Source organism: Neopsephotus bourkii, unplaced genomic scaffold, assembly GCF_033783945.1.
Source record: "Neopsephotus bourkii isolate Nb327-2 ecotype Australia unplaced genomic scaffold, CSIRO-AGI_Nbou_v1 NB_595, whole genome shotgun sequence".
NCBI classification, from domain to species: Eukaryota; Metazoa; Chordata; class Aves; order Psittaciformes; family Psittacidae; genus Neopsephotus; species Neopsephotus bourkii.
The window spans coordinates 2,371,939-2,384,758 of record NW_026901096.1 but is presented as its reverse complement, the minus strand read 5'-3'; the positions used below and the strand labels follow the sequence as shown (position 1 = coordinate 2,384,758).

Here is a 12,820-nt window from a genome sequence, read left to right as displayed (position 1 = left end):
ATCTGGGCTATGAGCTCTCACCCTTTGCTCTAGGGTAATTCATGTCCAAGGTGGTGGTGTTAGCAGTGGGTGAGGTGAGTGGTTTTTTTTTTAATGAGTTTCTCAGCTTTTCAGGTTAGGATTGAACTGCTCTGCAAAAGCAGGAGAGTTGGTGTTGGCTGTCCATATCCAGAAGGCCGAGAAGTATTTCTAGGTCTTAATGAGAAAGTGAGCTGTATAATTTATGCACTGCTGTTTTTCTTTGCTCTTTAAAGGAACAGCATCCCCAGTGTGACAGAACAGTCACTCATTTCTGCTGGAGAAAACAGAGTCCAGGTTCTGAAAAATGTGCCTTTCAATATTGTTCTTCCACACACGCCCCAGATGGGCATGGATAAGAGAGGCCACCTTACAACACCGGACACGACAGTCACCGTTTCAATTGCCACCATGCCCACCCATTCCATCAAGACGGAGACACAGCCCCATGGCTTTGCAGTGGGCATCCCACCAAGTGTCTACCATCCCGAGCCCCCTGAGCGGGTGGTGGTCTTTGACAGGAACCTCAACCCTGACCAGTTCAGTTCCAACACCCAGCCTCAAAACTCCCAGAGGCGAACACCAGATTCCACCTTCTCAGAGACCTTCAAGGAGGGCGTGCAAGAGGTACCAAGAGAGGCAGTCACTATGTGTGTGTGCTTCTTGATCTGGATGGAGAGATCCAGTTCCATCTTTAATTGTTCTTGCTGTGTGAGCCAGAAATGTGTCCAGTGACTGAGGAATAGAGGACTTTCTCAGATGCATGACTGAGTAAATAAAACCTTCACAATATGAAATACTTATCAAAAGCAAATTACTAATGTCACTAGTGACAGAGCCTTAGGTATGCAGAGTGTGGAAATAGTTACCTTGATCCACAGGGCTGTGCTAGGTTTTGCTGGAGTTCAGCACTCCATGGTGCCTTTGCAGGTACTGAAATGAAGTGACTATGTCTGTAAGCTTCCTTACTGCCAGTTTCTAGGTGTGGTGTGTGTCAGTGAGAAATAGTTGGTTTATTTAGGGGCCTTGAGTGAGAATTAAACCTGGATGAAAATCTGTAGGTTTTGTGTTACGGTACCAACTGGAAACAACAACGTAAGAATGTTTTGATTTTTAAAAAGCCAGACCTGGAGGTGCTGTGTTGCTATGTATTTTCTTTGAGATTTGGGAGAACCTTAAAATGTTGCCCCAAGCTGATTCAGAAGGTTTTTGAGATGATGTGCTTAGTTGACACCCAAAAGTTTTGGAGTAAAACCCTGCTCAAGAGTCCTGTTTGTACAGACCAAAATATCAGTTGGTATTGGATGATCAGTTTGCCTGCCAGAAGTTCTGTGGTAGCGAATATCTGTTTAATCTTAACTTCTCTTGTTGCTGTTGTGTTAATTGATGCATTGATTTGTTTTGTGTCTGCCCCAGGTGTTCTTTCCTACTGAACTGAATCTCCGGATGGCCAACATGAATTCGGAAGATTATGTTTTTGACAGCATTTCTGGGTAATGCTTTAAAGCCCCTATTCACCCATACCCCCCTGTTTTACAGTTTTACAGTTGTCCATGAGCAAGCAGTACAGATCGTGCCTTTCTGTGCTAAGTCTGTATCGGGCACTGGAGAGGCTGTGGATCTCAAAACCACGACAGTATTTACTTATTTGAATTCTACAGTTGAAAATCCTATGTGTATCTCTAAGGAAAACTACTTTCAGGAAATCTACCTGCAGGGTTGGAAATGCCACCCAGTTTCAGCTGTGGTGCTGTACCAACTCCCTGTCCCAATAGAAGACGCAGTGAAGCGTCTTGGAGCTGGCTTCCAGGTGTGCCCCTCTCCCTGGCCTGCTTTTCTTGCTTTCTTCCTGCTGGAAATCCACAGCAGAAATAGGAAGCAGGAAACTCATCTGAACTCCTAAGAGACGGGAATAAACTAGTTGTTTGGTTAGTTGCAGCTGACCAAGAGGGAAGAAAAGACCTTGGTTACTGAATGGTTTATTAGCTTGTGAATTTAATTTAATTGCTAATAGATACTTTTCTATGAGAGCAGCTTGCTGCTCTAAGCCTGAATAGGGAGCCTACAGTCTTGCCTCCTGATACATCTTGGGATTTAGCTTGCCAAGAACTTATCTTAAATGTTCATTCATGAAGGAAATGGTTGAAAAAGGGGCTCATCCTGTTTTCCAACTTCCTTGCCTGTTAATGGCTTAGTGAGTCAGCTAACGACTTTGGAATTTCTCCAAATTAAATGTGGAACATTTAATCAGCTTTCCAGGAAAATGCCTTAGAAATCGTTGCTCTCTTTGCTTTGTAGGAATAACTTTGAATACACTCTGGAAGCCTCCAAGTCCCTCCGACAGAAGCCTGGGGACAGCACGATGACTTACCTGAATAAAGGTCAATTTTACCCCATCACACTGAAAGAAGTCAGCAGCAGTGAAGGAATCCATCACCCCATCAGTAAAGTCCGAGTGAGTGGCAGCTCTTGTGGTTTCTTAGGAAAGAGGGTGTGTACAAGGGTAGCCTTAAACTCTCCCAGAGTGCAGTAATCTAAACCAGAGCATCAGCACTAAGGCCAGCTTACCCACTCTCTTACGTCAGTGTTCATTCCTTTGCTGTCCACCTACTTCCAGACCAACCCATCCTGGCTCAGTCTGTTAAGAAGTGGTGTCAGCACTTGTGTAAAGATGATGCAACACCTGGAATGAGATCCTTGAACTGCAGTTAGGAGAGCAGTTCTGCTCATCCCTGTTTATGACCCAGAAAGCTCTGCTGTCTGCCTTCCTGTTTGGCAGCAGCGTGCCAAGTTGAACCTGCCTAAAGCAGAAAACAACACCACCAAGAACTTCCAACACAAATGTACTCTCTGGCCTTTTGTTTCAAATGTTTGCAGGTTTGGTTTGGGTTTCTTGTTTGATTGGTGTTTGTAGTTTGTTTGGTTACTTTTTTATATCTTACTCTTCCCCCTTTCCTTTCAGAGTGTCATCATGGTTGTGTTTGCTGAAGACAAAACAAGGGAAGATCAGCTCCGGCACTGGAAGTACTGGCACTCAAGACAGCACACAGCCAAACAAAGATGCATTGACATAGGTGAGGAACACTGTCATTGGTGATGTCAAACTTCAAACCTAATTCTTTGGCAAGGTTTGGTTTTTGGCAAATTCTTTGTTATTTTAAGGAATCTCTGGATCACACTCTCTGTTGTCCATAGCTTTAATGAAATCCCAGAGAGCGCTTTTGATTGCTTAGAACGAATGCTGTAGTTCTCAGAACTCCTTAGAGAGGCCAATTTTGGGGAGGATTTTGGTTGGTGAGCACTCTGAGTTTAGGGTTTTGCACTGGGAGGTCTAACACTCCCCTCCAGACCACATTGCTTTGGCATATCCTGGTGCTTGTAGCAAAATCACAGCTTATAGACTCTGTGGCTGTCCTGAATACTGCATTTATTCAAGGGACGAGATCCTTGTAGAAATACCTGGACACTACTGATCCTCCTCAGCACAGCTTCACTCGCAACTGGCGTTTGCTACACATAAAAAACAAAACACTGCAAATCTCCACTTGCCTCCAGACAAGGCTGGGGCTGGCTGGCTTCCAGCCTTCTGGGGCTGAAGGCTGGGTTGTACTCCCTGTCCCTTCCTTCTGTGAATAAGAGCAGGAATTAATCACTCGGCACTTAAAGCAGACGCGCATGCAAATCTTTGTTATTGAAGGAGTTTTATGGAGAGCTTATGCCTCTGCCATACAGGTAGTTTCCCCAACATAGCTGGGTTATGGCACAGGGCATGCGATATTTGGTATATCTGCTTTTCTCACTGGAGTTTCTAATTTGGAATTTCTGCTGAGTCCCATTTTTGTCCTTCCTCCTGTTTGTTGCTGTGGGTTTTGTTTTTGTACAAGAATAATTTCCAACCTTTTTAATGATCCTTTTTAAAGTATTGTTCAGCTTCCTTTGCCCCCAAGGAGTTGCTGAGGAGTAGCAGTTTCTGGCTGCCTTGTGTGATTTAAGAATTCCAGATGGTATCGTCTCTGCCTCATACATATTTCTTTCTATCAGCTGATTACAAGGAGAGTTTCAACACCATCAGTAACATTGAGGAGATCGCGTACAACGCTATATCCTTCACTTGGGACATCAATGAGGAAGCCAAGGTATGTGACCATGATTCTATTTCCTGTCCTTTCAGCAGATTCGGGGGCTGGGGGAGGGGAAGGGTGTGTGGCCTACCTGGTGATTAGCATGTAACAAGTTTGTTTATGCTCTGACATTAGGCAAAACCTTCTGGCTATTTCTTAAGAGGGTTTGCATGTGCAACTGCGGAGAGCTCAGCAACTGCTGTAAGGTTCTTGGCAGAGCTGCCTACCTGACAGACAAGTACTGACAAAAGGAAGCGCGGAGTGTTTCCAGAGCAGGTGAAGTGGCGCAGGAGGTGTGATGGAGCGGAGCTGGGCTTGGCAGTGAGCAGTCTGCTGGAGGATCCCTGTGGGAGACTGGGGGCAGCTTCTGAGGGAGTTAGGGCTGTGGCAATGAGCTCACCTTTAGCAGAAGAGGGAGTAGCTGCTGCTGTTGAGCTTCCAAAGCATGTGTTGCTGAAACTGCGGATCTCAACACCCAGTGACCTATTTCAAGCTGGCGCAGCCTCCTGGTGAACTCTGATGTGTTTTTCAGAGCTGTGGGCACTGTGGTAGGTGTGTAAGTATGGACAGCTTCCCTAACTAGCAGCTAACTGCAGCTGTTTAAAGCTGCTCCAGCTTCTGAAAAAGGCCCATGCATCTTCTGGGTACAAGGCCAGAGTGCAGTCACCTCAGTTCCAAAGCTTTCCCCACCAGTTTGTTGCTGGAGTCAAAGTGCAGGAATTTTCTTCAGAGAGTTTCATTACTGCCTGGATTTTTATTAAAAGTTGGGAATGGTTTTCTTCAAGTTTGGGAGACTGGCCTTACTAGTTGTCAGCATCGTGGGCGAAAACTACCAATGGCTGCCTACCTTGGGGGACTTTCGAGCTCTGAGCAGAAAACACATGTTCTTCTCTGGAGCTGTGTGTGCCACTGTATGTTGCAGGAGGCACAAGGGATCATGTCACTGCACAGAGCTCACTGTCACCACGAGCTTTGCCCTGTGCTGCACAGGGGGGCTATGGAGAAAAGAGACAGGGAGAGGTTGTATGGGGACTGCTGCCAGGTTTCAGCTCTGTGGGAGAAGTTCAGGATGCTTGGCAGGTAGCAGCAGGGAGCTGTGTGTGCTGCTGATGAAAGTGCCGCCTTGCAGTATGTGTGACACTACTTGTGAAGCTGGTATTGGGTGCCAGGCTTCCCTGTTCACCAGATTTGGGTTCAGTCGGGTTGAGAGGGATGGCAGGAAGGCCCTGCCTGCTAGAGGATGCTAAAAGGCTGAAGATCTTTGAAGCATGGAAGCGTTTCACTATGTGAACAAATAGATGAAGCTTCAGAAGGGCTATCAGAAGGAGGTGCTAACCCAGGATCAGGGCTTAGAGATGGTGTGAGAACCCTGTGGCTGTCCCAAGGAAAAGCATCCCTTCCCACCAGGTGACAGAGCCCAGGCCTGTGAGGCAGGTGGTTGTTGCCCAGGTACTCTACAGACCCCTGAGCAGGTAGTTTCAGTCTGTAGTGAAACTGCAACTTGAAAAGGTCTATGGACCCTTATGGTGACATTTCAGCTCAGGACTGAACTTAGTGGGATGAGGTGGTGTGTGGAGGTGTGAGCCAGACTGGTTTTGTAACTGCAGAGACAAATTTGCTTCCAGATTCTCAGTCTTAGTATGTGAGATACATATACTTCAGGTACTGGTTTGTATGAACCTGCAGAGTGGACTGTTGATGCCAAGAATGCAAGACTTAGCTCCTGGGATCAGAATCATGTTAAGACAAAAATACTCTAGACTTCAGTGTTCAAATAATTGGCATTTTTAACAAGTGCTCTGTGTATTTAAGTGTCTGTTTAACTTCGTTTTTTTACCCTGAGTGGATGTGTTTTGTCAATGGTTGGATTTCTCACCAGTAGAGCTGCAGTTCTTTCTCAACTCCTGTGATCTTATCAGGAGATGCCTGAGCCAATTTCAACAATTTTTATTGCATGGTTCATTTACCTTGCATGCTCTCTCTCTTTTATTTTCCTTTTCTTTTTTTTTCCTTTGTGATATTTCCCCCTCCCCCCAACCAAAATAACCCAAACCCAATAGTCTTGAAGTATATGAGGAGAGCAGGGAATCAAGAGAGCTGAGTTTCTGATGCACAGAAAGTCCTTCACAGTGATAAATAGTGTGTTACATTTAATAACAGCAGCGGTGCTGCATACATGGTGTATTTAGCCAGCCAACAATCCTCGATTATTAGGAGTTTGCTTCCTGAGCCCTGGAGTTTACCTGGTCCAGAGCCAGGTGATTCTTCTGGGGGTGCTGCTCTTTCCCTCTTGCTTCCAGTTTGCTGCTGGAGTGGTTTGATCCTGTGCAGCAGTGTCATGTGGAAGGGGACTGGGGCTCTGCGTTTGGGGGTTTTGATGTAATTATTCATTTTGGCACCCAGGGCTCTGTGTGTGTGTTGTATTTGACGTAGCAGAAGCTGCCCCTAGCAGCTCTGGGACCAGGTACTTGCCCTTTTTGTGCTGGTCCTCACTGTGGGGATGTGCAGGAATATCATACATCTGCTGCTTTGTCTGTGCAGGAGGGTGTCACCTGCCTGAGAGAGTGCTTTGCCCGTCCCCTTGAGCCATTTGGGGATTTTGTAAAATACGTGTCTTGGGTGAAGAAACTCGGTTTTCAGGCAGTACAAGTCATGTGCTCCCTCTGTAGCAAGGGAAATGTGCAAGGGAATTTTGTAGCTGCAGAGCTGGGGGATGGAAAGGATGTTCAGGTGTACTCAGCAACGGGTGTGTCCCCGTTGTGTTGTGCTGGGAGAGCTGAAGGCAGCGCTGGAGCTTTGGGCTCTGGAGGCACCAGGCAGGCCTGGCTCTGCATGGGTGGAATTGGCTTTGTTGCTGTGCTGTTTGTGAGCACGTGCGTGAAGAAACCAGAGTATTTCGTGCATGACAGACACTTCCCACTCCGGGATCAGGCAGTGTCCGTGGGCTTCAGAGCAAATGCTGTGTGCTTCTTTTTGGCAGCTCCTTTCTGCCCTCTTCTGTTGCTTTGGAACATCACAGGAGCTTCTAGAAGCAGCTGCTTTATAGGGGAGCGGTGGGTTAAGTATTCCGTGACCTTTGCAAGAGTGTGTTCAAGCTAGAAAAGAGCCTAGGATTCAAAGCGTCTCTGCTCTGAGACAGTGAAGGGAGCTGAGGATGGGGAGGAAGGCGAGTGATTCAGGTGGGCTTCCAGGTACCTGTGTTAGAGATGAGGTCTGACCCCATCACCTGACAGACCAGGGGAATGGAATAGGTGGATGAGGAGACCACCATCCTTTGGAGAAGAAAAGGGGAGATGGTGAACTGGGAAATTGGTTGATGAACCGGTGAGTTGTGAATGGGATATTTAGGAAAGCCAACACAGCTACTCATTCAGGAGCCAGTTGTAGTTGGGTGGAAGCTTGATCTGATGAGTGTGACAAAGATGTGTAACTGATACTCACTTGCATGCAACAGGTAATGCTGGAGTTACCCTGAGGCTTGTGGAGACTTCAAACACTTTTCCACCCAGTCCTGAGTGTCTGCTGTGTTGGGCAGACAGTTGAGGTGGGGTTCCTCTGCAAAGCAGCTTTTAGATGTCTGAACACAAGCTTGTCATCCTTTGCTTCTATGACTTCATTAGGGATGGGGTGTTTAGAGCTGGGATGGAGCTTTCTCTGGAGGTGCACGCTCCTTGTTGACTGAGCAGGCTTGGCCGTCTTTAAAATCAGGGGGTTTTAAAGCTAGGGAAGAGGAGTCCTGCCCTTGCAGCCCTTCTTGTGTCTTGGACCTCCATATGTCAATCAGGAGAAGCATTTGTAGGTTCAGGTCATGAGTTTTTGAGGTTTGTACACCATGCCCAGTTTTCCTTCTCTTGGCTGGTATCCATTAAAAGTCTTCTAACAAAAGTTGCCAGTATATGCATGGTTAAATGTACATTTCTTCTGAGTGTTTTCTGCTGCTCTTCATGGTGTTGGCTGTGTCCTGTTTCCTCCACTGCATTACCCGTTAGGCTGTGAAGCAAGCTCTCTATCCCTTAACTCTGGCCCGAGGACATGGCCTGCTCTCAGGTCAGTGGCAGTTGAACAATCTGGACAGATTGGTTTCCCCAGGGTTAACTGGCTTTGCTGGATCTCGCTTTGCTCAAATCCTGTCTTGGGCTCCTGCCCTGTGGAGCAGGAGGGTTGGGGCCTTAAGTCTACACAGGGGAAGTTGTCTGCACCGTGATTGCAAGAGCCTCCTTGCCCTGTTTCTGTAGTCTTTACAGTTGCAGGACCCTGCTGTTGTGCTGGGGCACCCCTTCCACGTTTCCCAACGTGTCCCTTCTGAAACATAGCGTTGCTTCCAGCAGCAGCCAGAGAGGGGCCCCGGTGGAGGTCTTCTGCCTGGCTTGCTTTAGGCTGCATGGTGGGACTGTGGCCAAAGGTGATGTCACTGCACATTAAGGGCTCTATTGTCCTCCCACTCCTTCCCTCCAAAAAACCGCATTGTAACCAGATGCTCTGTGAAAAACCCTTTCTGCTGAAAAAGCATGCATGATGCCGGTGTAAGGGGTGCTTCAAGCTGGAGAATGTTTTTTGCTGCCTTTTGACCAAAGGGAAGGTGCTGTGGTGTCTCTTTAAGGGACAACCTGAATGACAGAGTAATTAGAGTGCCTCTTTATCTTTTCCTTCTTTTTGTTTTTTTCTTTTATCTTGGTCTCTTTTGTCCAAGAAAGGTGCAACAGTCCTGTGTTAGGATAATTTGCAGCTGATTTGGGTTGCCTTTTGAAATAGCAGATTGGGCAACAAGGGTGGTCTTTTGGCAGATCCTTGTGTGCTGACTGAACTTCTGGGGCAGGATTTTTTTTGTTCATGTTTTGTTCAGATGAGCTCAGTTTTTGGAGAGGGTGGATCCCTTGCTACAGCGTGGAGCAAGGCTGGGTGTACACCACTGATTTGTTTTAGGAGTTTATTCTAGCATAATCCTCAGTTGGTGTACACTGTAGAAAGAATTTCATCTTTTTTGATTGATGAATATTGCATGCATTTATATGGATGCCATTGTAATGAAGCAGCAGTCATATGCCTCATTAAAGAAGGTGTTGCCATCTTCAGCAGCATTGACTAGGTACAGGTTTGGCTAGTTGGAAATGAAACTATGAAATGTGATGAGTCAAACATACTTAAAGGAAAGAGATTGGTTTGAAGCCAAGGCTGCAGACCACAAGAACTTTGAGGCACAAGTACACACAGCCTTTGGAGCAGTGGCATAGGAAAGTCATAGCAAGTACTGCTTACCTGCCTCTTAATGTAGACCTCTCCCTACTCCGTCCTGGGTTTTCTTAAAAACAAGCATGTGTTGCCCTTGATATTAAACATTGCAAATTGGAAGCAAGTTTTCAACTTGGTTCTTCTTCAGAACTTGGTGTCCTAAATGCCACATTCCCATCTGGTCCCCCAGCCAACTATGGTGATCACAGTCTGCTTCTTAAAGAAGCTAGAAGTCTTCCTAATGTTAATTTTTCTATAGAGAAAACTGGGAGATGATTCCCCCCCGCCCTTAAACCCAATGGCAGTGTTTCCTTCTCAGCTACTTTTATGGTTTTGTAGACACAATTCTTTCAGGTTTGTGTGGGGGTTTTGTTGGTTTGTTTGAGGGGTTTGGTTTATTTGTTTGGTGGTGGGGGGAGGTTGGGTTTTTAGGTGGGTGGTTTTTTTCTTGTTTGTTTGTTTTTATACATGTTGCCATTTCTTGCCAAAATGCTGCTTTTACTTTCTCTTCAACCAGGGTAACAAAAGCTGACACCTGGCCCTGAGCATTTATCTTATCAGTGTGGGGGGTTGGAGGAAGGAAGCATCTGTAGGACTGGGAACCTCTATCCCCAGGTTTCCCACGTGTTGTAAGCGGAGACATTCCTGTATTTCCTTGCCTCAGAACAGGTTGGAATAACAAGGAGTGTTGCTCTTTGAGCAGGAATATGCATTTTCCTTTCATTACCATTCATTTTTGTTTTGTTGATGGAGTAAACTTGCTAGGAGGATGTTCTCTTATCCGGGGCTGGGTCCTGTTTCCCACCCGGCATTCTTTGGCGTGGCTTGGGGCCCACGATGTGCTTTGTGTCAGTCACCCAAATTTGGTTTGGTTTGAATGCAAATTGACTCCCCTGGGCTGGAGCAGGACGACGCTGGGGCTGGAACGGATGCGGCCCTATCACACATCTGCCAGACGAGCCTTATTTGGAGCGTCCGATCCCGAAGGCAGGAGGAGGCTTGGGAGCCCACAGGTGCATGAGTTGCCCAATTTTTATCATCTCTGTTTCCTGGCTCGCCTCCTGCTGATGCAAAACCTGTGGTGCATGTGGGAGGTGAAGAAACGAATGTGAGAGCAGTAAGATCAGCCACCTCTCAGGTGATCTGTACTGAAGTGTGGGGTTTTTCTTCCTCCTCCTTTTCAAGACAGCTGTCTTCCCAGCACTGCTTTCTTAGGACGTGCCTTTGCGGATGTGCGCGGGCAGACCTGTGCTTGCCCTGCCTGCACTCCAAGCTGCCTGGCCCTTTCCCAAGGCTGATCCTGGAAGCCATGTAGCTGCATTAGCACAGCACGGTGCCCAGCCTGACAGCTCTGTCTCTCGGAAGGGCTTGGAGCTGTGCTGGTGTGATTTATAAGGCTTTTGGGCTGGAGGTGGTTTGCATCCAAGCAGCTCACAGCACGGAGGAAGCACATGTGGACACATCTTTAGAATAAAGACCCTTAGTTTTTATCTTTATATGACTGTATTTGCTCAAGTCTTTAGAGAAACTGTATGCTTTCAGCCACTGACATTGAAATAACAACCTTTGAGCTTCTGGGTATTTTTTCTTTAGTGGAGGGCTGATAGATGAATTGTTTGTGGAATCTGGGCCTAGGGCTGTTTCTTCAGCTACCCAGCAAGGAGTGCTATGACCACATGGCTACATACCCCTGAACTGCACAGGCACCTGCAGGAGACCAAGCAACCTGGTGGCTGCTGGGCTTTGCATTGACGTTCACGGAATTCCTGCTGGGAGCCAGGTTGGGCTGCTCTGTAGAGTTGGTGCATGCCTTAGTTCTCTGAGGAGCACTATGCAGGCAGAGGAGGAGGGAGCTGGTTTGTGTCTTTAGGTCTATACCCAAGTCCTTTTATTCAGGTCTGATGGGTCCTTTACTCATTCCTCTGGTTTTTAATCTGCTCTTGTAGCCTCAGAGGCTCCTCTTCACATCAGGTTGGTTGATGGTTTCTATGATCCCTTGTCCTGCAAAAAGTGAAAATAACTTGTAGATCAAGTCAGCTGTGCAGTGTCTTCTGCAGAGACCACAGGAATGTTTCCTTGCTGCTCCAAAGAAAAGCAAAATACAAGAGGCAGCTTAGGTCCAGTGGGTCCAGTTGCACAAGGGATGCCCATAGCCTCAGGCTGATCATTGAGTAGGATGTCTGATGAGCCATCTTTTGTGTGGGGAAAATGGTCCCAGGACCCACTGGAATCCCTTTGCCTACTGTGTCCTGGGTGGAATATTGAAATCATTTGGCCAAGGTCAAGAAAAAAACATATTCAACTGTATTCACTGGGAAAAACTACATTCAACTGCATTCCCTTTTCCCTGGTTGTTGTATTGTAGGCTCCAAACTGTGTATTCTATGCAAACACAGTAATCCAAAATCACAAACATCATATATTGAACTTGAAAGACAGTTTTAAGCTGAATGTAACATTGAAATGAGAGGCTTTTGCCTACTAGTGCTAGAAGAGAGCTGAAGTTCTTTATCTGAATTCTCAATAGAGAAAGAAATACCCAGTAGACTTGGATTACTGAGTGGTGTCATCCTCTGGGTACAAAAATATAATGTAGCATAAATAGGAGGTGAATTCAATTTAACTGTCTTCTGTTGAGATTAAAACCATGTGGAGCAAGGTGATCAGACTGGAATAGTTCCAAGTCCATCCATACAGGGTCTTATCCAGGAGGATGTACAAGACTTCATGATGGGGAGATCTGTTACATGGCCATTGTGGTCTTACCCATACCTGTAGTTGCTGAGGACTGGCCAGAGCTTATGGTGTGCTAATAGCCACCTGAGTTGCTTGCCATTAGCTATGGCAACCCCAGACATTGCTGATGTGTACCTACCTATCGTTCCTCTTCAGCTTCGCTTTGCAGTGAGTCAGAAGAGGCTGTACAAGGTGACATTTCATATGCTGCTGCATATGTAGCCTTTGGCCTAGTCAAAATTGCTGGTGCTTTTTGTGTGACAGAGCACAGCGTCCAAGATAAACTGAGGAGAAGAGATCTGGGTATGCAAGCCTTCATTTAGAAAAGGCATCTTTCATCTCGCTGACAGCGAGGTTCCTGCAGCACTTTGATTGCCCTTTAATTATGTCTGTTTTGCCTGGTTTGTTTGAAAGGCAGATCTTGTTAGAAAAAGGTGCTGTGTGGAAAGAGCTTGGCTGTCTCTGCTGCCCTTCCTTGAGGGCATGCAGGGGAGCTGCTGGATTAATTCTTTTTTCCTGCATTATTAAAATGGAAGGTGGCTTCCTGTAGATGTGGACAATGTGTTCCTCCCCAGTTAAGCAAGGAGAAGCACAAGTGATCGGGTGGTTAAAGCAGACCAAGAAGTCATGAGGTCTCGCTTCTTCCCACGCTGACTTCCAGTGTGATCCCAAAGGACGTGCTTTAATCCTTCTGCCTTTGGTCTTCCGTTGTGTGC

At 46.6% G+C, this 12,820-nt stretch overlaps 1 protein-coding gene across 3 annotated transcripts in view; it reads left to right on the top strand.

Annotated features, from left to right (window-relative positions):
* The window catches only part of GRHL1 (grainyhead like transcription factor 1), a 40,918-nt gene that overhangs the window by 8,241 nt on the left and 19,857 nt on the right, over nt 1–12,820 (top strand). For all 3 annotated transcript variants that reach the window (XR_009725199.1, XM_061351746.1, XM_061351745.1), the window contains exons 4-8: nt 255–645; nt 1,435–1,511; nt 2,317–2,473; nt 2,981–3,092; nt 4,060–4,154. Coding sequence is in view for 2 of the 3 variants with exons in the window: in XM_061351746.1 (XP_061207730.1) it covers nt 255–645; nt 1,435–1,511; nt 2,317–2,473; nt 2,981–3,092; nt 4,060–4,154 (832 nt within the window). In the remaining variant the exon portion in view is untranslated. The remainder of the gene's footprint in view (nt 1–254; nt 646–1,434; nt 1,512–2,316; nt 2,474–2,980; nt 3,093–4,059; nt 4,155–12,820) is intronic.